At 35.7% G+C, this 24280-nt stretch overlaps 1 protein-coding gene and 1 long non-coding RNA gene across 2 annotated transcripts in view; one reads left to right on the top strand and one right to left on the bottom strand.

Moving 5' to 3' along the window:
• The window catches only part of LOC100152218 (60S ribosomal protein L23a-like), a 33072-nt gene extending 23051 nt beyond the window's left edge, over nt 1-10021 (top strand). Inside the window, 2 exon segments of the mRNA XM_003356767.3 lie at nt 9522-9654; nt 9657-10021. Of these exon segments, the coding sequence (XP_003356815.2) occupies nt 9522-9654; nt 9657-10021 (498 nt within the window).
• LOC110261728 overlaps nt 16843-24280 on the bottom strand; it is a 132522-nt gene continuing 125084 nt past the window's right edge. Inside the window, exons 3-4 of the long non-coding RNA XR_002346196.1 lie at nt 18222-18279; nt 16843-16929 (exon numbers count right to left, since the gene is read on the bottom strand). This is a non-coding gene — a long non-coding RNA (uncharacterized LOC110261728). The remainder of the gene's footprint in view (nt 16930-18221; nt 18280-24280) is intronic.

The raw sequence follows: 24280 nt of genomic DNA, 5'->3' as shown, positions 1-24280 counted from the left end.
GCTTTATCATAAATTGTATACATCCAAACTTATGTAGCTAGGGACTTTCATTTACAAGTGACAAAAAAAAAAAGTGGCTTAAACAAGACGAAGCCAAATGGAAACTTACTGCATCAGTCCTGGCAACAGTTCTTGTGAGGCAGGGCTTCATACAGAGGTTCTTTAAGCCCACTCTCTATATATTTTAGCTATGCTTTCCATCCAAGGTTGGCTTCACATTGATGCAAACTCTCCCAAGAAATGGATTTGAGTTGTAAACCTGTACTTATATCTACCAATTGAATAATTCTAAGAAAACAGACTGTTTATTTTGAAACCGTTCCCAGCAAAACCCCAGAGTTGGCTTTCATTGGTTTGGTTTCATCATATCTGACATCTCAAAACACCCTGCCTGGTGTGATTGGGAGGGTCTGGTGCTCTAATTTGGCAGTTCAGGTTATATATCCAAATGGCTGACACCATCCAAATCAAATGAACTTAGGCTAGAAAAAAGCTACTAAAAAACTAGCATCCAGAAATATCTCCAGAATGAGTACATTTGAGCTATTTCTATCTGATCCATAAATAAGTATCAAATGCTGAAAGAGCTGAACATCCTTTCACAAAACCGGCAGTATTTTTTTTCTCTTGAGATACAAGTGGCTCATTAGCTTTAGAAAAGCACATTAGTATTTAGTTGTAATTTAATATGAACCTTTCCTGGTCAACTGTTATTAAGGCCAAAGTGATTAAATCATGAAGCACTAATTGTCTCCAAATGGCCTCTGTCTCAGGAGTAGATACAAGTGAGAGAGAGAGCTTCACATAATTAGCATAAGAAAGATAGTGTGTGTGTGGCAGGTAAGGTGGCACCTGCTTTGAGTTAGGATGCTTATCTGGAAAAGCAGTGAATAAGACTGAACATTATTTTAATATACAGAGCCAATGAAGACAATTTAATGAATGTGAGGTGAGGTAAAACCATAATAAGCACGGCTTGGCAAAAAGCTAATAAAAGAGTTAACCCAGAGATTCACAAAAATGACCAGAGAGCAGAGAATGTATAAATCAATGTGAATGGGTACATTTAGAATTGCATGTCCCCAACTATATTCCATAGAACTACAATTCCACAAGGTGCTGATAGTCCCTCAATGAAAAATGCAAAAAGAAAAAAAAAAAGTTTCACCAAGGAACTCATTGATGAAATAAGGTTTGAAAAATCTGAGTGGAATAAAGTTCAAAAGGATTCTTTATTCCAAAGTATCTCTAACCAGGTCTTAAGCATTTACTGTCCAAAACTTCTTGGCTGCCAGCCTAAAGGCTCAAGGAACAGATGGTGTTGACATTTGGTTGGGCTGAAGTCAGGAAGAAATAGGTATTAGGATTATCTGAGGTCAGCCCATACTAAAGGCAAGCTAGATGTTGCATATTAGGTGCACTTTACTTCAGGCCATGGACAGTCAGAACAGTGGGTTAGACACAGATATAACCCAGGCTCCAAACAAAGGAGCCAGGGAGATGTTTGGAGAGAGGCATGGAGAGATTCCAAGTAATTGAGGACATTCTTCCATGTCACTCTAGACGATCTTTCCTGGACTGCTTTTTTTCTAGATCTTGCTGATGGCCTGATTCTTTTTAATGCAGCATAGTTCTTTTTACCAAGGAAATAATACAGTTAATAACTTATATTTGAGGAGTACTTACTACAGATCAGGAGCCCTTCTATACTTTCCTCAGGGTAACTTACTCAATTGCCAAACTGCTTTAGAAAGGGGTTAGTTTTATTAGACTAAACAGAGGAAACTGAGTCACAGAGAAATTAATGAAGCTGCGTGGGAGGCAGAACTGGACATTGAAACCTGGCGGGCTAGCTCCAAAGCCCACATCCAACCATGTTCCTTTCTTGTCTCATTAACATCAAAAATTTCAATATCTGTTTCACGGTAAAATAAAACAAAACAAAAACTTCTGACTAGACTGAGGAATCCACTATCTTCACATTGCTTCATGAGCTGGTATAAGAAGCTTGTCTTTCTTAAAACCCACTAGCTGGACAGAGAGAAGAGGCTCATGTACAAGGATAGAAATCAAGACACTATTCCAGTATATGAAACTCAGTTTCCTGGGGATCACATACAACCTCTTGAGCCAGAGATTTCTATTCCTGCTCCAAACTTCACAAGTTACATATACTTTGCTCTCTGTATTTTTCCCTCCTTCCCATTCTAAAGCATTGAGAATACCTCTTTATAATCTTTCGCTTTTGGAACTTTAGCACTTTGCAAGAGGAAAATGCTTACTTTCAACTGCCCCTACCCCTCATTTCTAAATGTATGACTAGTGTCAATATTAGGTATGCAAACTGTTCAGAAAGAGGAAAGAGAGAAGGAAGGTCAGATCTGGAAGAGCTAGAAGAAGGAAAAGAGACAGATTTTCACAGATGAGGGGGTTGGCAGTCTCCTTAACTAAAAGACCCCTCTATTGTTTTGTGACAGAGACCTAGGAGGGCATAGGACTCAGAGGGCAACACCTGTGGAGCAAGACTAAAGGGAATACTCAGGGCTGCTTTGTCCCCAGCATGGTCCAAAAGTAGAGTCACTGAATTTTAAGGGGGTCATGCAAATATCTGAATGATAGCCACCCAAGACTATGGGTATCTTTCCAAATGATTTAATCTCATTAGTTTTTTAAACCTTTCTATAATTCTATAGGAAATAGAAGGGAAATCAAACAGTGATAGAGAATTGATATTTCCACCATTCTAGCACAGCAGTTCTCAACTGAAAGTGATTTTGCTCCCCCAGGGTGCATTTGGCATTGTCTGGAGACTTTTTTTTTTTTTTAATTGTGGCAACCAGGGATGAGGTGTAGCTATTAGCATCTAATGGGTAGAGACTAACAATGGTGTGAAATATCCTATAATGCAGAGGGCAGCCACCATAATAAAAGAAAATTACTGGCCCAACATTTCAATAGTGTTGAGCTTGAGAAATCCTGGTGCCCAGCAGCAAAGGGTTCTTTGGACTTAATGTCAAAAGGGTGCAGGGATCGGGGGCGGGGGGAGGGGGCGATTAAAAAAAAAAAAATCTCTTTTTCCACACTCAAGATTATGGATGTAAAAAGATATTTTTAGAGCAGCTTACAAACACTCTCAGTAGATTGTTATACATTTAATCTAAGACATATGCATTAAAGTCAATCATTTTTCTCAAATGCATATAATTGTGGTAACAGATCTCTTTATTTGTTCACATGAAACAAAAGTGTTAGGAGCAACGAAGAAAAGTATATGTTCAATTAAACATTCAACTTTATATACTTCATATGAAAGAAGCATGCCAGCCTTAACCTGGCCATCTGGCCTGTCAGCAGTGCATAACGGACTGGACATCATAATCTCAATTTAGGCAGCTGGATCCATATCCATGTATGCAGCATATACCCATCATATATGCAGCAGACCATCTCCAGACAGCTGAGTGCTTACTCATGGTCAAGCCCAGATAATGTCAGCCAACCAGTAATAATCGGAGACTTTGCTTTCCTCATATGGAACAGGGACAGTCCAAAGTCTTTCTTTCTCTCAACCTCATTCTCCACAGCCTTACTCTTTTCCACTGAGCATGCTGCACGGCAGTAAAATTTTCCGTTCATCACAGTGGTGAGTCTCATTTTATTATATGACAAAAGCAAGTGCATCAGTAATTTCTGTAAATCCAAAAATGGGTGATGGAATTAACAGAGGTATCGAGGAGAGAAACTGCTGGCCAAAAAGATTTTAAGATAAAATACTGAATCAGTATTGAAGGACATTTGTGTTCTATCCTTTATTCTGTTATAAAGGTAGAACAAGAGAATTTATGAAACAGAACTAAATGAAGCAATAGGAATATGAGATAGCATATGAGCTAAAAAATTAGACTGACAGGATAATTATATGAATAAATATAAAAATGTGATATATTGCTCAGTAGAGACCCTTGGGTGAGATATTAAATAAGACTGATAACAACGCTTAAAATTAACATCCTGAGATGATTTTTGAGGGTTTGATATTATCACTTTTTAGAATACTAAATCTATGGATATTTACACTGTTAAAATACATCTTAAAAATAGTGCTTCATATTTGACATATAAACAGAGGCACTGTACATAAGGGCTGATATTGTGGATTTTCAGAGCCAAAATTCATTTTTCTGATATGAACTTATGTCCAAAATACATAAATCCAGGGAAAATTTAAGCTCTATCTACAACAAATGGCCACAAGGCAAGGGGAAGTGTAATTTCTGCAATTTCAAATATGCAGAGATATTTTGATACATTCAGATGAAATAAATTCACTGCATATTGAGATATTTTCAATCAACTGCTGTGCTTTTCATAACTGTAAAACATTAATTATATATTAACAACTCAGTTTGGAAATTCTGGCCCTAAGTCTTAAAAATAAAAAGATAATTCAACATTGAGCTGAGGGGCAAGTGTCTGGGCAATTATTAATCAGTCAATTGTTCCCTGCCATCTATGAAAATGATTTAAGCCCCAAGAAATTAGGTGTGACTCCCTAGACTGTGTCATGGTGAAGCATGGCCCCTCACTTCAAAACATAAAATCAGAGGCATGTTGAGCATCCTTATCTCTCCAGGACAGTGACTGGCTATGTTTTTCTGATTTGGGCTTCCAAACTCCCTGGACAGTGTAAACTCTAACCATTTCTTGCCATTTATTTGTATAAAAACAAAAACAGACATAATGAAGCCAAACAAACATACCAAACTCTGGGTCTTCCTGTGGTCACTCAGAATTCGGTACCAGAAGAAAGAAATTCTCTTTTACATTACATTTTTGGGGGCTCCTTTCTTTCTCTCTTTCTCTCTCTCTTTCTCTGTTCCTTCCTTCTTTCCTTTTTCAATGTCACTCTTCTCTCTGGAATTGTAATCTTCACTAGGGTATAGCTGCTGCCTTACTCAGTCCTACTGCCCTTTAGCCAATACTGTCCTCCAACAGTGTTGGCTAAATGAAAGAATGACATTTCTTGTTTTTATGTAGTTTCAACCTATATGCAAAAGCCTTTTCTCAGTCCATCTAGGCAGCCACAATAATGAAAAAATGATGAAGCAGTTGCCTCATCTCCTGCCCTTGGAAATTTCCCTGACAAAATCACCATTTCTGGGAGAAATAATACAATGATGATAGAAGAGAAGCAGGTAACCTGAACTGTACACCAAAGGGAAGGGCAAGGTCTTTAATAAATTACCTCTCATGTGAAAGATGGTTAGAGGTAGAACTGTGTTTCCTACAGCCTGGCAGCGGATGTTTAAGCCAACATAAGTTATATATTTTATATACTGAAAGGCAGGTTTGGCCCCTGGGAACCATCAACTACTGAATTAAATTTAATCACCTATGTTCATTTATTATGGATCCCCAAAAGGCTTTTCTCCATGGTTCTGGGCAGCTGTGTTGGTTTCCCTTCAAATTTTTCCTAACTTTTTAACCTTGTGGCTATTTTTCTTCTCTTCAATTTTATTCATTTCTACTTAAATGTACCATTTTTTTTCCCTGAGAAAAAAACTCATTCTGAAAACTTAAAATATCAGTTCTGGGGAGATAGATATTCTAATTCAATGCCTTACTTTTTAAACTTAAAGTGAATACTTATTTTAAAAAAACACCTGGAATTACCATAAAGTCTCTGGGCTCTAACGAACATTATTTGTTGATAAAAATTCAACTTGCTAAAAACTTCTTAGCAAAGCCTGCAGAATTGGGGGTGTTTAGATACAGTCTGACAGTAGCTGCACTATGGCCACTTAACTGTAGGTCATGATTTTTCATTAACCTCTTAATAACCAGCCCATTCAGCATTGCCCTGATCCTTCTCCTTACACAAGAAAGTCACTGTTTATTGCTCTCTTACAGATTTCAATGAATAAGCTAATGTGTTTCCAAATTATTCAATTAATGATCCTTCATTTTCTTTCAGTTTAGTCTAGTTTGATATTTCTCATAATTTTATCCATCCAAAACAATTCTCCTGCCTTTTGTTCTGTGTCTTAAATATGAACATTGATCATAATATTTTACACATTCATTCAACAAAAGCACTAAGTTCTATTGCAATTCCCGATACATAGTAAGTAAGGCACAGTTCTTGCCCTTCAAAAGCCTATAAACTAGGAGTGGCTAAACCTGTGGTGACTGATGTCATATAATACCACATGCCCAAAAATGAAAGCTACTGTTCTTGCTTGGGCATCTGGACAAGACAGCCATCTCTGATAAAGGTAGAGCTGGGTTCTGATGAATGGTTGAGTCCATTCCACTAAATGGGAAAACAAGTTTATGTCAATGTGTATTCTTCCTGTATGTGGGAAGGGGGTAGAAAACTAGGGGAAAGCACTGGATCAGGGTTTTTCTGTGATGAAATAGTTTGAATTTGAGGAAAAATATGGTGATGTGAAAATACCTGGCATGCTTAGAAATCTTGAGAAGTCTCATAGACTGAAAGCTAAAGGTCATTTTCCTTTTTCTTTAAGAAGTATCCAAGAGGCAAGAAAGAGCCATCAGAGAAAAGTTGTGAAAACCACCCTTTTTGACAATACAATATATGTATGCTCTAATGTGAAAAGACCTTGAGGCATCTAGAGAAGGGTTATATCAGATCTGTGTTTCAGAAAACAGATCTCTTTACCATATAAAAGACGGAGAGAGAAAGCATTTAGAAACTTGGCTCGGTTAATATAGTAGCAGTGGGAGAAATATTTATTCTACCTGAATCACTGTAAAATTTATTTTTAATTTAGTTAGTAGTTCGAGGTTTTCGATATTACAGGTGAGTTAAGTCAACAGTTATGCAACAACATGCAACATTAATGTATGTATTTATGTGAGTAACATGTGTTTCCAACCTTGCTTTAGATTCAAAACAAGGCAAAGTAATTGACAAACCACTTGTAACACCAGTAAGTCAATATTCCAGTTTTTGGAACTGACAAAGTAATTTAACTTCTAAAAATTATTTATAAACTTAAAATTCAAAACCACATTTACTAAAAGAAAATAAATCATCACATTTGTATATATTATGATCTTATCTATTACATGTCTTTATATTTCAATACTCAATAAGAATGTAAAATATACAGAAAATTTGGGAAGTATCAAAATATTACCTGGTATTGTCTCTAGCAGGTAAGGTTAGGTCACTCGTTCAATTCCCGCTTTTCAATAGTCAGGCAACTATGAAATTCATAGAAGTAAAGGAAGGGAGGAAGATGGGAGGAAGGCAGGCAGAGAGAAAAGGAGGGAGGAAGAATGGAGGGAAGGAAATAGCCACCGAGCTTGTGAATTAGAAAATAAAAACCTTTTAAATGCGCATATATTCCGTAGCTTCTCTTCTATAATATTTGTATCTATTGAAATAAACTGAACTGAAACAAAAAGAGCAGAAGGGAATTAAAAGACTTAATTATTTCATGATTTGTCAAGTAAAAAAGATTTGGGAAAGAAAATAAACTAAAAGGAGTTCACTGGCTTGTTGACTTGTAGAAACATACTTTTGTGAATATTTTGACCACTTTAGAAGACCTTGAACTGTTAGTATGAATTATTGGTCTGTTATTATTGTTTATATTTTTGTTACTCCTGCCAATAAACTGCTTCCATTTCTATGAAAAGGATATTTAGTGATTAAGATCCAGACCTTGCATGTATGTAGATCACACACACTGCACTAGATAGTCTATTACTGTGATCTGCCATTTCTGACCTTTCCTGTTTGTGTCTCTATGAAATATAAAGGTCCCAGTGTATGCAAACTGCAAATATAAATGTTTATCCCAGGTAAGATATAATTCCATTTAATAGTTATGCTCCCTAATTATCAATGTTATATCCTAGTAGAAAGAACAGGGGTTCACATGATACTGCTAAATTCAATAAAGAGAAGAGAGGGTCTATTCATCCAGCCAGTCCAACTAATTTTTCCAATGTATTTTTTATTGTTTGCTATCCCCCAAGGAATGAAATTCAATATGTAAAATATATGTTTTTTTAAGAGATGAATCAGCTTCTAATGCCAAATTCAATAAAGTCAGCTGATGAATTCATATCCCATCATTATAAGAGGGGAAAAATAAATGATGCCCCAAATTTCAACTTTTTTTTTTTTCCTCAGAAGCTTCAAGCTGAAAATTAAGGGTAAGTTATTGGAGTGCTTAGAAACCAAATTGATATTTGGAAAATAGAACTCACATAATGATTTTTCCATCTAGTTTATTTATTCTGAATCCAATAGCCATTAATACACTTTAAACTCCAGGGAACTGAAGGAACCAACGTGGAGTTACTTTATTATCTCATTTATAGGGACTATATGACTTTAGAACGAACTGTGATTACAGAAAATGTGGCTTTACCCCTTCATTGCCTACTGCATAATGTATTTATTTTGAAAATCCTTTATACCTCCTCTAGCATAGAAATAGCACAGAGTTCAGGAAATTATATGAAATATTCCTTTTCAATGCCTTTGAAAGAAAGTCATTATCCAAATTGTCACTCATAAAACCTTTGGATAAATGAGAAGCCCTCATAAGAGGAGATGAGGGAACCATATATGTGATTAACACTAATATTTATGTTGCTGTAGGCTAATTCATGATCTAAAGCAAGAGTAGGATACAATAATTTTAGCCTGAAAATTCATTATGATCATGATTTGCTAAAAACAGAACTCTGTTAGTCTACTTCAAAGAAAGCAGGCTATTGATGGATCCCTTCCATTTACTGTTTGAACATTTGTCTTGTTATTGCCATCTCAGGGAGGTTATACAAGGGCAGCATGAAGCAAAGAAAAGAGCAAGGAATCAAAAGTCAGGAGACCTGTGTTTCAGTTGCCTCTGTCCTATACTGAGTGACCCAAAGCAAGTTCTTAGCATCTTTGGACCTCAAGTTTTCTCCTCTGTGACATGAGGAATAACCATTATGTTATAATCTTTACTGTCGTTGCAATCCCAAAAATTTATTTTCTAAGAGCAAAGGATGCAAATTTAAAGTCCAAAGACCATACAATTTGACAAAACATAAATGATTCTCAAAACGTCCAGGTGCTTGAGATGAATTATTTTACTACACTGAGTTTTTGTTTCACTTTGCTCTTAAATGTGGGCACTAATATAATCAAAAACATTAACCAAAACAGGTCCCTAGAGTGTACATTTGAATTGATTTTCATGACATAAAAAAGTGCTCCAAATAGGTAATAAGACTATACTTGCTGGATTATTTCAAACAACAGGTTGCCAAAGATGCTTACATTTTTTAGAGGAACTAATAAAAAATATACAGCTGTTTTGCTTATAAGAAATAAGTACGTATGTGTTTTACAAAAAGGTTTATGTTTTAATTAAATTATATTTTACAGAACACAAAATAACTTTCTAATTGTTTCTCCCAATACATTTAAATGGAAATTTATAATAAATATGGGAAAGTTAAGAAAATAGTATGATTTTTTAAATTAAAAATAGACCTTTAAAATTCATATTGGGCCTTTTCACGAAGATGGCACCAAAGATGAAGAAGAAGCCCCTACCCCTCCCAAAGCTGAAACCAAAGCAAGGGCTTTGAAGGCCAACAAAGCAGTGTTGAAAGGTTTCCACAGCCGCAAAAAAAAAAGATCTGGACGTCACCCACCATCCAAAGGCCCAAACACTAAGGGCTCAGGAGGCAGTCCAAATATCCTTGAAAGAGCACCCTTAGGAGAAACAAGCTTGACCACTATGCCATCATCAATTCCCCTCACCACTGAGTCACCCATGAACTAGAAAGAAGACAACACACACTTGTGTTCACTGTGAATGTCAAGGTCAATAAGCACCAGATTCAACAGGCTGTGAAGAAACTCTATGACATGGACATGGCTAAGGTCAACATTCTGATCAGGCCTGATGGAGAGAAGAAAGCATACTTTTGACTGACTCCAGACTATGATGCTTTGGGTGTTGCTAACAAAATTAGGATCATCTAAACTGGGTCCAGCTGGCTAATTCTAAATATAAAAGTCTTTACTAAATGCAAAAATAAATAAATAAATAAATAAATAAAGTTCATATTGGGCAAAATTAGCAGAGTACCTATAATAATAAGTAAAAATAATGATAATCATAATAACAAGAATATCTATCATATTGCCATGTGACAAAAATTTCTATTGCATTATTTTATTAAATCTCCCAAATAATCCTATAAAAGATATCAGACAACTTTACTTATTGGGAAACTTGGTAATAATCAATAAGTTTACATCAGAATAAACCATGATGAATATATTTGTTTTTCTCAAAATGGTATCTACGAGCTGTAAACAGAAGAGTTTCTTTGGTCATATTAATCTAGCTCTGTCTATAAAGCAATTAAACACTTTCCTCTCTTGGGTAATTTCTTATCCTCCTTGTTACATACAATATCTATATGTGTCAACTTTTGGGTACTTTTTACTCTATTTTATTTACTTGTAAAGTATACAAATAGCTTTTGTACAGCTTGACTAATTTTTACAAAATGTACACATGCAGATAAACTCAGATAACTTCCACCTAGATTAAGGTGTAGAACATTACCAGAAACCTATCTTATGTCCCCTCAATGGTCATTACCCACCAAAGGAAAGTAACTACTATTGGGACTTTCACCATTGTACATTAATTTTCCTGTTTTATAGCAATACATATTGGCATTATCCATATATACTCTTTTGTAAGTGTTTTTTTTTTTTTTTTTTTTTTTTTTGTCTTTTTAGGCCTACATCCATGGCATATGGAATTCCAAGGCTAGGGTTCAAACCGGAGCTGTACCTGCCAGCCTACACCACAGTCAGAGCAATAATGGACCAAGCCTAGCTGCAACCTACACTACCGCTCACGCAACGCTGGATCCTTAATCCACAGAGCGAGGCCAGGGACGAGCCCACGTCCTCATGGATACTAGTCAGTTCATTACCGCTGAGCCACGACACGAACTCCCTGTGACTTCTTTCACTCAGAATCATATTTGTGTGATGTGCATCTCTGTTTTTGCAAGTAACAGTAGTTTGTAATTTTCATTAATGTACAGTATCCCATTGTGTGACCATGGTTTATTTATCCAATGTAGTAGTGATGAACACCAGAAGCTTTTAACCCAATTCAGGCTCTATTGTGAACAATGTATTCCTGTCCATTTCTTTTGCTGCATAGACATATACGTCTCTTCTGAGTCACACATACACATAAGCACACACTGTAATCTAGCATCTCTATATGTACGTGTATCGACAGAATGTGAGGGTACACGTGTTATAGCAGGAACGGCAAACAAATTTTGTGAGATGTTCCTAACAATTAATATTCGTGGTAGCCGTATAATTAGCATTTGTTCAACATGCTAATCAGCACTTGGCATTGTCAGATTTTTTAATTTTTTATTTCCGCCATTATGATGAGTCTAAATGGCATATCATTGAGTTCACTGAATTATCACATTATTTCACATTATCTTTCACTGAAAGATGTATTCTTTTGCAAACTGACTATTTTGCTGTTGTTTTGGTATTTTTTCCCCTCTAAGGTGTTTGTCCTTTTGTTGTTACTTTGCTGAGATTCTTTATGCATTTTAAATACAAATCATTTGACATATATATTGCAAACATCTTTTTCTGCTTCGCATTTTCTTTATTTGACAGTGTCTTTTGATTAAACGGAATTCTGAATTGTAATGACATCGAATTCAACAGACATTTTTTCGATAGTGATCTGTTCAAGAAATATCCGACCATGCCATGGCATGAAGATATTCTCCAATGCTCTCTCCTGAGAGATTATTTTCACTATTAAATGTTAAGTGACTATTTGTTTATAACACACCTAAATATCTGCATAAAATACCATTTTGGATTATTTTGGTTCAGAACTCTCCTTAAGACCCTGATGAAAACCATAAAACTCCTCCCTAATCCATAGGAAAAGCAGGCTAGGATATTTTACCAGTCACTGGTAACAAATTTATTTCCTGAACTTAATCACCTGACTCTATGCTGTATGTCTACAAATGTAGGAAGACTACAATCCAGGAATGTGTCATAATAGCAAACTAAGAAGGACAGGAGTGACTGAATCACTCAATGGGGACAGGAAATAACTTTTAGAGAAGAAAAGTGGCAGCCTTAGACCAAATAAAGTAAGTTCCTTTAAGCCATCCCATAAGATCAGCAACGGTTTCTTGCAGCAGATAAAAGTTTTGAAAGAAGAGAAATAATAATCTGTTTATGACTTTGGCAAGATACTCAGGTATTTTATTAGGTTACTGTAGTACATGAAACCCTAAATACTATTCTCTATTAATATAGACACAGCATTGTCTATGGAACATAGAAATCTGGAACATGCCACTAAATAGTATCTAATGAAAACTTTTAAAAAATATTTAAGGGGTTTACAAGTTGAAATGCTATACAAAAATTGCAAAAATAATAATAAATAAGAGAGAGACAATGGTGAAAATTTAAATGGCTCCTGAATCATAAATTGAGCAAGTTCTGGAGACTCCAAGGGAACATCATTAATTAAAAAAAAAAAAAAAAAAAGAGAGAGATTTACAATGTTTCAGGAATATTTGAATGAAATAAAATAGATACAAATTGAATATTTACCTAAATTAAAACTTTTGCTGGCACAGCGACCATTGCTATAGTTATTTCTCAATATATCAAGAGTTTAGAAGACAAATTACTCATTTATGTCTGTGCTTTCCATGGGGGGAAATGCAAAAGAAAATGTGTAAAAAAGTGTGTAGAATGCATGGGAGTTTAAACGCATGAAACATTTTAAATCACAGGAATAGAGAAACAAAGTGTTTGAGACACTGAATGTTTACTTCACTACTCCATATCATGCATGTACTGTCAGACAGAGAGGATTTAGGTTAAATCACCACAGCATTTCACATTAATTCTAGCAGAATTAAGTTACCAGCCATAATCCTTCAAAACCATATAATTAGGGGACTCAAAATCTGTAAAAACAACAACAAAATACTCCTGACAACCAGGAGGAAATACTTTTGACTAACTAAACCTATACAGACTCCTCCAGAAGAGGGTATTATTGTAATTATGCAAGAAAAAAAAATGTAGGGATTTGGGGATATATGTTAGTAAGAATGAGATCTGTGATGATGTGGAAAAGATGAACTCATAATTTACTCAATTAACTCATGGGCAGAATGGTGTAGCTCAAGGATTATGAGTCCAAGGGATAAATCAGGCTGTTTGGATAATAGCTTACTCGGTGATTAGCCTCTCAGGGATAGTTTTCTCACATGTAAAAATCACTGTAAAAACGCCTACATTGTAGGGCTGTTTTGTGAACTATGAATATGTAAAATGCCTCAAGAGTAGTCAATGGATGAAAGCTATCATTAAGTCTTCTCTTTTCATAGATGTCTTTTCCAGTTATGAAATGGGGAGCCTTGAAATTCCAATCTAAATTAAGAGCTCTGGGGAGAAATATTGGCAGTAGGCTATCAAATCCTAGAAAAGAAAATTTAGCATCTTTCAGCACAAGCTTGTGCCTGCTACCTACCTGCCAATGTGGGCTAGTGCTATACAACAACCTTTTCCTCCAAATGCTGGTTTTCTGACAAGTGGCAGCAGCTTTATTTTCATTGCTTGGTTGACTAAAGGATCACCATCTGCACAAATTGCAATTTTGACATTCCAGAGCCACACTGGAATTGTTCAACTAATTTCCATAAATTTCCTTTAGTGGTCACAATTGTTCATCCTCTGGGCCAGTAAGACCTAGATCTCAATGGAACTATTGTAAAGCTACAGGTGAAGTCCTTTCTCAGCCTTCTACACCAATTCCCAGTGATCCTCAATCTCAAACTACCATATAGAATGTCCTGTTTGAGGTACTTATAGGCACATGGGCCTCATGAATAATCACCAACAAAGAAAGACATTTATTTCAGTGTGAATTCCATCATTAACAGAGCTATAAATAATGGCAAGCAAGGGGAAACACTTCTAATTGGAAGCACATGGACAAGAATTTTAGGTTTCCTTTCCTTTCATTAGGGTGATTTTGTTTCTACAGACTTTTATTATTGTACCTGACACCTGATGGCTTTATAGGTGATTTTATTGGAGGTTTTATAGAAGACTTAAACAGGCACAGATTAACAAAGAAACAAGTGACAATGTCAAGCAGAGAAGTGATCCTCACTGCTGAGGTAAGAAAAGGAGAAGAAATGGAGGAAGTCAGGCTTCCACATAAAAGTCTTTCCACACAGAAGAAACGTGAGAGCTTAGAGGACAAGAGGAGTGCTGGGTGAAGTTCATGGGTATAGTCCATAGAAAAAGTTATTTATTTCCTCTTGAAACTTACATCTGAATAACATCATGATGCAGTGATGAACATGAGAGCACTGAGCTGTGTAAAACTAAAGGAGAAAAGCAAAAGGTACCACAGCCAAACTATTTTCATGCCTGCACTGAATGGTCACCTGTCAGCATGGAATCAGGATTGATTTTCTGGCATCCCTAATTTCAACAATTCATATTTAAATCCATCAATGCACTGACTCTTGTACCATAAGTAAAAATATGTGAAAAAGGTCCTCTCGGTATAGAGTTAACCATTAAAATTTCAAATTTTATTTTATTGAGGTAAATGAAACAAGGCAATAATCCTGTGTTTACCCAGATTAGAATAACCAAATTGTCTTTCATATGAGTGTATTCTTTTATACTTCTCTCTTTCAAGACAAATAGATTCCCTGAGATCCATCCCATTCACAAACCATATATAAAATTACTTGGCTATAGGTTATGTCCAAATCAATGAAGTTGTTTCAAAAATCAAAAATATAGAAATAATAGGAATAAAAGTTAGTTTTTACTGAGTCTAAACTTCCATGCATGTCATTCATAATATTATGTTTCATGTACACATGCATTTAGTTAGATTTAACATTCACACAAATATGCAGGAGTTGTTACTATCCACATTTTACTAAGGAGCAAATAGGCTAGATGCCATAAAAGTCAGTTACTATGACCAAAGAAATAGAAACTGGGAGAGATACTGAACCCCAAAATATCGGACTACAAACCCATGATCTTTTTAACTACTCACTTGGTAAGTGACTGTAACTGTGCTAGATACTCAGGGGATTGTTGAAGCAAAATAAAACATGTCTCACAAAAAGGATCTAAAATATTTGTGTTCCAACAGGCTACTTTATAGTCTATTCTATTAAAAAACCTCTCATTTGTCATTTGTCAGAATATCTTTCTATAATCAGGAAGACATTAACCAAAATCATAACAAAAAAGAAAACAATTTGAAAGACCTAATGATGTGTTGGAGACCACTGAGCTGCTGAACTCTGCAGAAAGCAAACTTGGTGTGTGGTGAAGCCAGAACATGTATGCCAATGCAGAGTTCTCAAGTACAGGGTCTCCTTCAAAGACAAGATAAAGGACTTATGCATTAACCTTGCTGTTCTACAAACAGCTGCACTATGTCCTAAGGGTATGCACCAGTAACTTCCTTGCTAGTAGTTCCCTTTGGTATCACTAAGAGATAGCTTTGTTTTGCCCACTAATCTCATCACCTTCCTTAATGAAAGTCATGTGGGCTAAAGCCTAGTGCCTTTGTTCTGCGGAACAGAGTGCCTCCTGGTCTCCCCACTTTCTAAATGTATGAGTGTATAAGAGTGTGTTTTGTTTTACTGTGCTGTCTCTCTTTCAGGATCTCCCCCGTTGCCCTGATGCACTGGATGTGGCAATAATGTCTTTCAGGAACATTATGTAGTTGCTTCATATTCTATTTTAAATAAAGAATTCAAATCACTATTCAGCTACTACAAGCCATGTGAAATCTTCATTTTGCTTTACAACAAAAATTTGTAAAATGCCAAGAAATTAGTGATGTTTTGGGGACTTATCTTTAGAATTTATAAAGCTATCGATTTTATTTTTTTGAAAAACAGAGGGTATGGCTTAGTAATTACACAAAAGATAAATTGTCTAGCTATGTAATTAACTTAACATTACAACGGCAATAAAGGTACAGTTAAATTCATATTGACATACGAAATTGTAGAGAATGTTAATACACTTAATGGCACTTAATAAGATAGCTGCAGCAAGTTAATTGGGTATCAATTTACATAGTTCATGAATGACATTTCTTTTAATAATTAAGCCTGTATCCTCAAGATAATGATCATATAGTTTATTATGAATTAATAACATATATACACTTCTATGTGTAAAGGTGTTTGAATCTTCCATGTTGTTCATCAAAACTTTCTTTCTTACTCATCATAAAGTCAAAATATATAAAAAGCCATAATTTCATAGGTAGAAATATAATCCATCACCATTCATCACAGCAACTGAAATCCACTTACCCTCTTACTATTGTTTTTTCAACTCTGCAGAATACATCCAAACAAACTGCATAAATTCTTCATACTAAGTTGTTTTTGTTTGTTCGTTTGTCTTTTAGGGCTGCACCTGTGGCATATGGAAATTCCCAAACTAGGGTGAATCAGAGCTGTAGATGCCAGCCTACAGCACAGCCACAGCACTGCCAGATCTGAACTGCATCTGCAACCTATACCACAGCTAACAGCAATGCCAAATTTTCAGCCCGCTGAGTGAGGCCATGGATCGAACCTGCGTCCTTATGGATACTAGCCAAGTTCTTTACCTCTGAGCCACAATGGGAACTCCCATGATAAATTCTTTAAAAAGACCTTGGATTTATTTATTTTCCTTAAGCTTAGTTAACTTACCTTCACATATAAGATACATATTCTTGTTCTTTTTCCCTTGGGGGCTTATCTCAGAATATGATAACTTCCTTTAATTCTATGATTTTGTAGATGCTGGGTAAAGATGAAAAACAAAATAGCTGAGTCACAAATAGTACCTTCTTCAATCAATAATAAAGCAGAGAAAAATTCAAAATATTTAAAAAGCCATACTTTCAGCAGCAACAATCTAATAAAAAAAGAAGAATGATATTATCTCACAACTTTGGAAAAGCTGGGACCATATCTTATAGTTCCAACCAGATTAGCTAGATGAGGAGTCATAAACGATTGCCCAACTATTTCAGAACATATAGTCAGTCTGAATTCAGTAGCCCATATAAGAAGAAGAAGAAAAATAAAAAAGCTGGCAGCTATTCAAACTTTGTCTGACACAGACATAATATCCAAGGGAGTAGTAGAAATGAACTAATTCTGCAAAGGAGTGTCCAAGATAATAGAATTTTATTAGAATTTGGTGATAATTTGAATTCAACAAAATATGTGTAAAAAAGTTATTTATGAAAAAGCACAGGGATTTAAAAAGTCAGATTAAATAAATGTATTGAGTATATAATAAGCTAATAAATACACTGAAAAAAAACAAGAAAATAGACATATTGAAAAACCAAATTAATGGCATAGAAGAGAAGCTTGAAACAACCTCTGTGAAGGGAGAGAGAACAAGAGTAAAGTAATTAGGGAAAAGATGATACATATAAAGACCATACAAGAACATCTAACCATGTAGTTTATTTGAATCCCTGAAACTGAGACCTTAATATATTCGTTACGGACTGAATGTTTGTGTCCCCTCAAAATTCCTATGTTCAAGTCCTAACCCCCAAGGTGATGGTATTTGGAATGGAGTCTTTGGGAAGTAATTAAGTTTAGATAAAGTCAGGAGAAGGGGGCATCCAGGATGATGCTGTCTCTCTATCATGTGAGACATGGTGAGAAGACAAGACATCTGTCTGCAAGCCAGGAAGATAACCCTTAGCAGAAGTGGAACTCTGTGGACCTTGATTCTGACCTGCGAGAAAATAGACTTCTACTGTTTAAGTCTGTGATATTTTATTATGACAGACGTAACAGACTGATGCACTATTTAACATGTAAGTTATTCAGAAATAAAAGGCAAAAATTATTACAAAATCAGTAATTGCATCTATATCGTGAAAATACATGTTGTGTATATAACAAAAAACAAGTTGAACATCCTGCAGCTTTTGAATCTCACAAAAAAAAAAAAATTAGAAAAGCAGTATTTAGGAATCAAGGAAGAAAAAACAGATAATGTATTTTAAAAGGAGCATGATATGCTTAGGACACTACTTCAGCATTGAGGTAAACCCTGGTCAACTTACTGAAATTCACAAAGGATGAATGTATTTTTGAGGCCTCCAGGTAGGAAAAGCAAGTCACCTGCAAGGGGGAAAAAAAAAAAAAAAACTTCAGACTTCTCTTCTGTAACATCTGGGAGAACACAGTGGGTCAATGTCTATAAAGACTGGTGAGGGAAAATGAGTTACCTACAAATACACTCAGCCAACCATCCCTCATAAAAGTAAAACGATACCCAGCCATTTCAGGTCATAAAAATAAAAATGAGGATTTACACCATTTGTGTCATATGATCTTTAAATCCTGATACCTACCAGATCTTGGGCATTTAGTTTATGTGTGTGTATCATTATTTGTGTTTACTTCCCATTTCATCTGTTAACTCTGTTAAATATGTTACTTCCCACATCTCCATCTATTTTTACTGATACTCAAGTGCTAATTCTTCCTAAGAAAGCCTCCTCTCCTCTCTCTTTGGAATTTGTCCTTCCACCTCTGGCGTCCCCAAAGTATGTTTCTTTCCCAACTAACATACCTGACTCTTCTGTAAAACATAAGGCCTTTGAGGAAAGGTACCAAAGTTTATTGTCACATTATCTAAAACTCTCACCCAGTTATTTTCACAGTAAATGTTCAGTAAACCTTTTTAAGGTATCAAATTATAAACATTTTAAAGATTGCTATTAAAGAGTTTTTTAACTTAGAATTACTCCTATTTACATAAGTACATATTTAAGGTGCAAGCAAGTACCCTATAGTTTCAAAGTTTTAAGAATCATCTATTGTAATTACACAAATTTTAGTGCATGACTTTCTATAATTCATGCTTATAGGTCAACCAGAGCTAATGAGCTAAGAATCTCAATCGAGCACTGCTTTGCTTTATTGCTTGCAACTCCTTTATACGCTCGGAAGTAAACTTTCACTTATTTAAAAATAATCTGCAATTTGGATTTTTCATTAATTCAGATTGGACTTCTCTTTTACTAGTTCTGTAACGAAAAAAATACAGTGGTAGCGTCGATCATGCTATAGCACTATGTTTAACCAATGTGAAAATGGACAGTAAGGGACTTAAAGGCCACCATTCATATGGAAATGTCTCCTTAGTCTGTTCTCTACCTACCATGTGGCTAACACAGCTACAACCTTTTTAACTGTATAACTTGTAACTTGTGTGAAAGAGAAGAGCACATCTTGTGTGTAGGGAAAAGGCCCGTTACCACTAATCGGATTTGTTTTAAACAACTCCCCCCACCCCCCCAAAGAAAAATACAAAGAAAGCATTCTTGGATCACTGTTTCAGAGATAATCAACTTATAGAGAATTGCTTGTGTAAGACAGGGACACTGACACATGACAAACTGATTTTAGTACTGGATTTTCACAAAATGAAATCTGCCACAATCATTTGTTAATTCCTTACCATTTACCAATAATCAAAGATAGAAGTTATTCAGTTTGGATTTAAATCTAGCTCCAAAATAATATTTTTAAACTTTTAATTGAATTTATTTCCAACACATTTATTTTCAAACAACTGTCCTTTATCTTTTCCCCAAGGAAGATCTGTTTCTCTCAGGACCCCATATTGTGATATTTTGCACTTTCTCAGCCCTCCACCTGCTTCTCTTACTGAGAAGTTTGGAGGGGAGGGCATAAGTATAAAGTCAGCCTGTTTAATCAGCCAAGAAAGGTCTGCTATCCCCAAAGCATCTCTGACTTGTGGTTGGCTGGGAGGTAAGGTGAACTCATTCATTAGGGAAACTACCTCATGACTTCCTGTTGTTTATAATCAACTTGTTTAAGAGTAACATTTTTAGTGATTTGCAATGATTACAAATTTTGAAGTGATTACCAATCCCCAGAGAAAAACTAACTGTAATGAAGTTTTGATTTTCATTTTACTTTTTTTTTCTTCAGCATCTCTGCTATCCTAATATTTCATACCAAAATGAAATCTAAGAGGAGAATCCATTCATGCACGGCCTGTGACATTTAGGATTTGGAATACTGTAGGCAAATGACCAAACCAGCAAGAAGGTTAGAAAAGAGGTGGGAGTTAAAGGTAAAGCCAATACTGATTAGATTCAGACAATTACTAAAATGTTCCTGAAAGAGTAAATGAAAAGAAAAAAAAAAAAAAAAAAAAAGTCCAAGTAATGACAAAGAAAGGAATGCTCAAACAGAAACAACAAATGGGGCACACATTAAAAGGGAGACACATCCAATCTTTTAAAATTATATTTTAAATATACTAGTCAGATTCTTCACCTGCTGAGCCACAATGGGAACTCCTTAATGACTTACTTTTTTTTTTTTTTTTTTTTTTGTCTTTTTGCGTTTTGAGCCACTCCTAGGCCTATGGAGGTTCCCAGGCTAGGGATCCAATCGGAGCTGCAGGCACTGGCCTACGCCAGAGCAACAGCAACGCGGGATCTGAGCCGCGTCTGCGACCCACACCAAAGCTCAGGGCAACGCCAGATCCTTAACCCACTGGCAAGGCCAGGGATCGAACCCGCAACCTCATGGTTCCTAGTCGGATTGTTAAGCACTGCGCCATGATGGGAACTCCCTTAATGACTTATTCTTAATGAGTAGATTAATTTTTTGTCACAAAAATACTTTTTGACTTGGCTTATTTAATATCCCTTCCAGAATTTCTAGTCTAATCACCTTCCTCATGCCTATTTTGAAAAAGGAACTCTTCAGCATTTGGTGTACATTCAATCTTTTCAAAGAATGCTTATTTATAAAACAATGGGTTAATTATTTGGGAACTAAAAAAGTAAGTATAATATAATAACTGAGTAAAATGCATTCTCAAACTTAGATCACAACTAAACAAATGTTAAGTAACACAAACTTAAAAGTAAATGAAAAGATCATTTATTGATAATTTTTTTCTCATAACACTAAAATATTCACTTATTAAGAATATGGCACAAGAGAGAAAATTTTCACACGAGTATGATTATCAACTCATGAATTTTAAATGTGACCACTTTAGACATTTTGTATAAAACCACTAAAGATGTTCTTTAGCTCTTGTTACTCAGTCTGGTTCTTAAACCTACAGCATTTGTATTACCTAAAAGCTTGCTAGAAATGTTCAAGCTCAGACTTGACCCCAGATCTGAAAATTAGAATTGCATTTTAATAAATTCTCAGATAATTAATATACACATTAAAGTCAATGGATAGGAAACAAAGTAAACAAGTCTAACTTGATTTTAACTAAACAATAAATAGTTTAAATCTTATATTATTTACTTATCAATGGTATTTAGAAACTTGCCCAATAGTAAATACGTGTTAGTTTGGAACCCAAATGATAGTTGGTGCTTACTGAAAATGCTTGCCAGGATGATCTATTTGCTTTATCCATTGACTTGTATTGATCCTTTGTGTATTTCATGTTTAGGTTACATCTTTACTTAGTAAAATTATTCCTCTTTATTGTGGGAAGTAATGCTTAGAGAATTAATGCAGAATATAAATGTATGTAAGTATTATTTATTTCTCATTATAACCACTTTTGGAGTCTGATTTAGGAAACTTTGACTTATTTCCAGTTTGGGGCATCTAAACAAAAATTATGTTAATGCATCACACTGTGTCATAATCCAGAGACCAATGCTAGGGCAAATTCTGTATCAAATGCCAGTAGTTAAGTGTCTACAACAAATAAATCTATCTATGAAACAAAAACAGTCCTATGGATAAGGAGAACAGACATGTGGTTGCCAAGGGGAAGTGGAGGGAGAGGAAAGAACTGGGAGGTGGGGATCGCAGGTAAAAACTATTACATTTAGAATGGATCTACAATGAGGTCTCACTGTATAGCACAGGGAACTACGTCCAATCGCCTGGGATAAACCATAATGGAACAGAATGGTTTTGTTTGTTTTGTCTTTTTTTGCCTTTTCTAGGGCCGCTCCCGCAGCATATGGAGGTTCCCAGGCTTGGGGTCTAATTGGAGCTGTAGCTGCCGGTCTACACCACAGCCACAGCAACGCTGGATCCTTTAACCCACTGAGCAAGGCCAGGGATCGAGCCCGCAACCTCATGGTTCCTAGTCGGATTCGTTAACCACTGTGCCACGAAGGGAACTCCAGAATGGTTTTTAAAAGAAATGTATATATGCGTGTATGTGTGTGTATATATATATTTACACATATACTGAAAGGATGAAAATGCAACCTAACCCTCCCAGAACCCAGGAAGTTAACAAAAAGCTCTAAATGCCCCCGAATTCCAGACCCTGCCCGCTGCCAGTAAATAGGTAGAAGGTCACACTTCCTATTGTTCGAGGGCCTGCTATCCTGGCCTAAGTAAGATAACAGGGACTGAGTTGACTAATCGCTTATCTGGATTCTGTAAAACTGACTAGCACCATAGAAGAATTGATTACACATGGAAAGCCCTAGTGACCTATCTCAAATCTGTCACTCTGCCCAGGAGCCTACGCAGATGCGGACCTCCGGAGCTATTTTAAAATGATTGGTCCACGGAGCGCGGGCTTTCGATATTTTAAAATGATTGGTCCACGGATCTCAATATTTTAAAATGATTGGTTTGCGACGCACAGGCTTTGTTGTAAACCCCATAAAAGCTGTCCCGATTCCGCACTCGGGGCCGCAGTCCTCTACCCCTGCGTGGTGTACAACTGTGGGCCCCAGCGCGCTTGGAATAAAAATCCTTTTGCTGTTTGCATCAAGACCGCTTCTCGTGAGTGATTTGGGGTGTCACCTCTTCCGAGCCCGGACGAGGGGGATTGTTCATTTACTGGCCTTTCAATACATATACATACAATGTATATATAAGTCACTTTGCTGTACAACAGGAATTAGCACATTGTAAATCAACTACACTTTAATAAAAAAAGTGTTTACAAATAACAAAGATAGTCTTTTGCAGTTTCTTCAAATGAATAATCAAATTTTTAATTTCCTTTATAATACATCATTCAATTTGCCTAGCTTTACATTTCTTAAAATGGAGCAAGCATTTGACATTTTAGCCATCATATGATTTTATATTTAGTCACGTTAAAAAAAATTAAATTCATTTTAAGTAGAATTTTAAGGGAAAATCATTCAGCTTAATGATGTTTGAGCCTCACTTTATCCAGCCTGGGGAGCACTGAATTTTGACATCCAAAAGATACATGAGCCTATCTCCTGCCAGTCCAATGTCATTACGTCTAACATATAATCCCAGTGCATTTCCACAGAGCCTCCACCTCTTTTAAAACATCCTGAATAAAAAGATTTCAGGCAAGTACAACCTTTTTCATGATTGACATCTAAAGCTAGTTATATATAATAACATACACCTCAAATTAAACATTGATTACAATATTAATATTCACACACAGCAACAGGCATTCAAGTGTATTTTCTGCCTTCCATGCTTATTTATAGCACAGCAAACTTTAATTTGTCTTAAAAGTATTATAATTTTGACGTATGGTCTTCTTTCCTAGAATTATAATACATACTGAGGCTTTTCACATTCTGTTTCTCGTATTAGTGTATTTATTTAAAACATTTCATGATTTTTCCTTCTATGTTTAGAAACTGAAAATTTTTAATTTTTCTTATGCTTTAAGTTAAATAATCCATTCTAGTTTTAATAGCTTTTTTCATAGTATAACCTTTAAAAATGCTTCAGATTTTTTTTTTGGGTGGGGGGCTAACTTACGCCCATGGCATACAGAAGTTCAAAGATCAAACCCACACCACAGTAATGACAATGCTGGCCCCTTAACTCTCTGTGCCACCAGAAAAGTCCTAAAACTCCTTTAAGATTAGACATTATTTAGAAAATAGCACATGTCAGAGTTCTCATTGTGATGCAGTGGAAACAAATACAACTAGTGTCCATGAGGATGTGGGTTCAGTCCCTGGCCTTGCTCAGTGGGTCAGGGATCTTGCATTGCCATGAGCTGTGGTGTAGGTCACAGACTTGGCTTCCATCCTGTGTTGCTGTGGCTGTGCTGTAGGCTGGCAGCTATAGCTCCGATTCGATTCCTAGCCTGGGAACTTTCATATGCTGTGAGTACAGCCTTAAAAGCAAA

Source organism: Sus scrofa, chromosome 7, assembly GCF_000003025.6.
Source record: "Sus scrofa isolate TJ Tabasco breed Duroc chromosome 7, Sscrofa11.1, whole genome shotgun sequence".
NCBI lineage: Eukaryota > Metazoa > Chordata > Mammalia > Artiodactyla > Suidae > Sus > Sus scrofa.
Note: the sequence above shows the minus strand (reverse complement) of the source record. Positions and strands in the feature narration are given on the sequence as shown.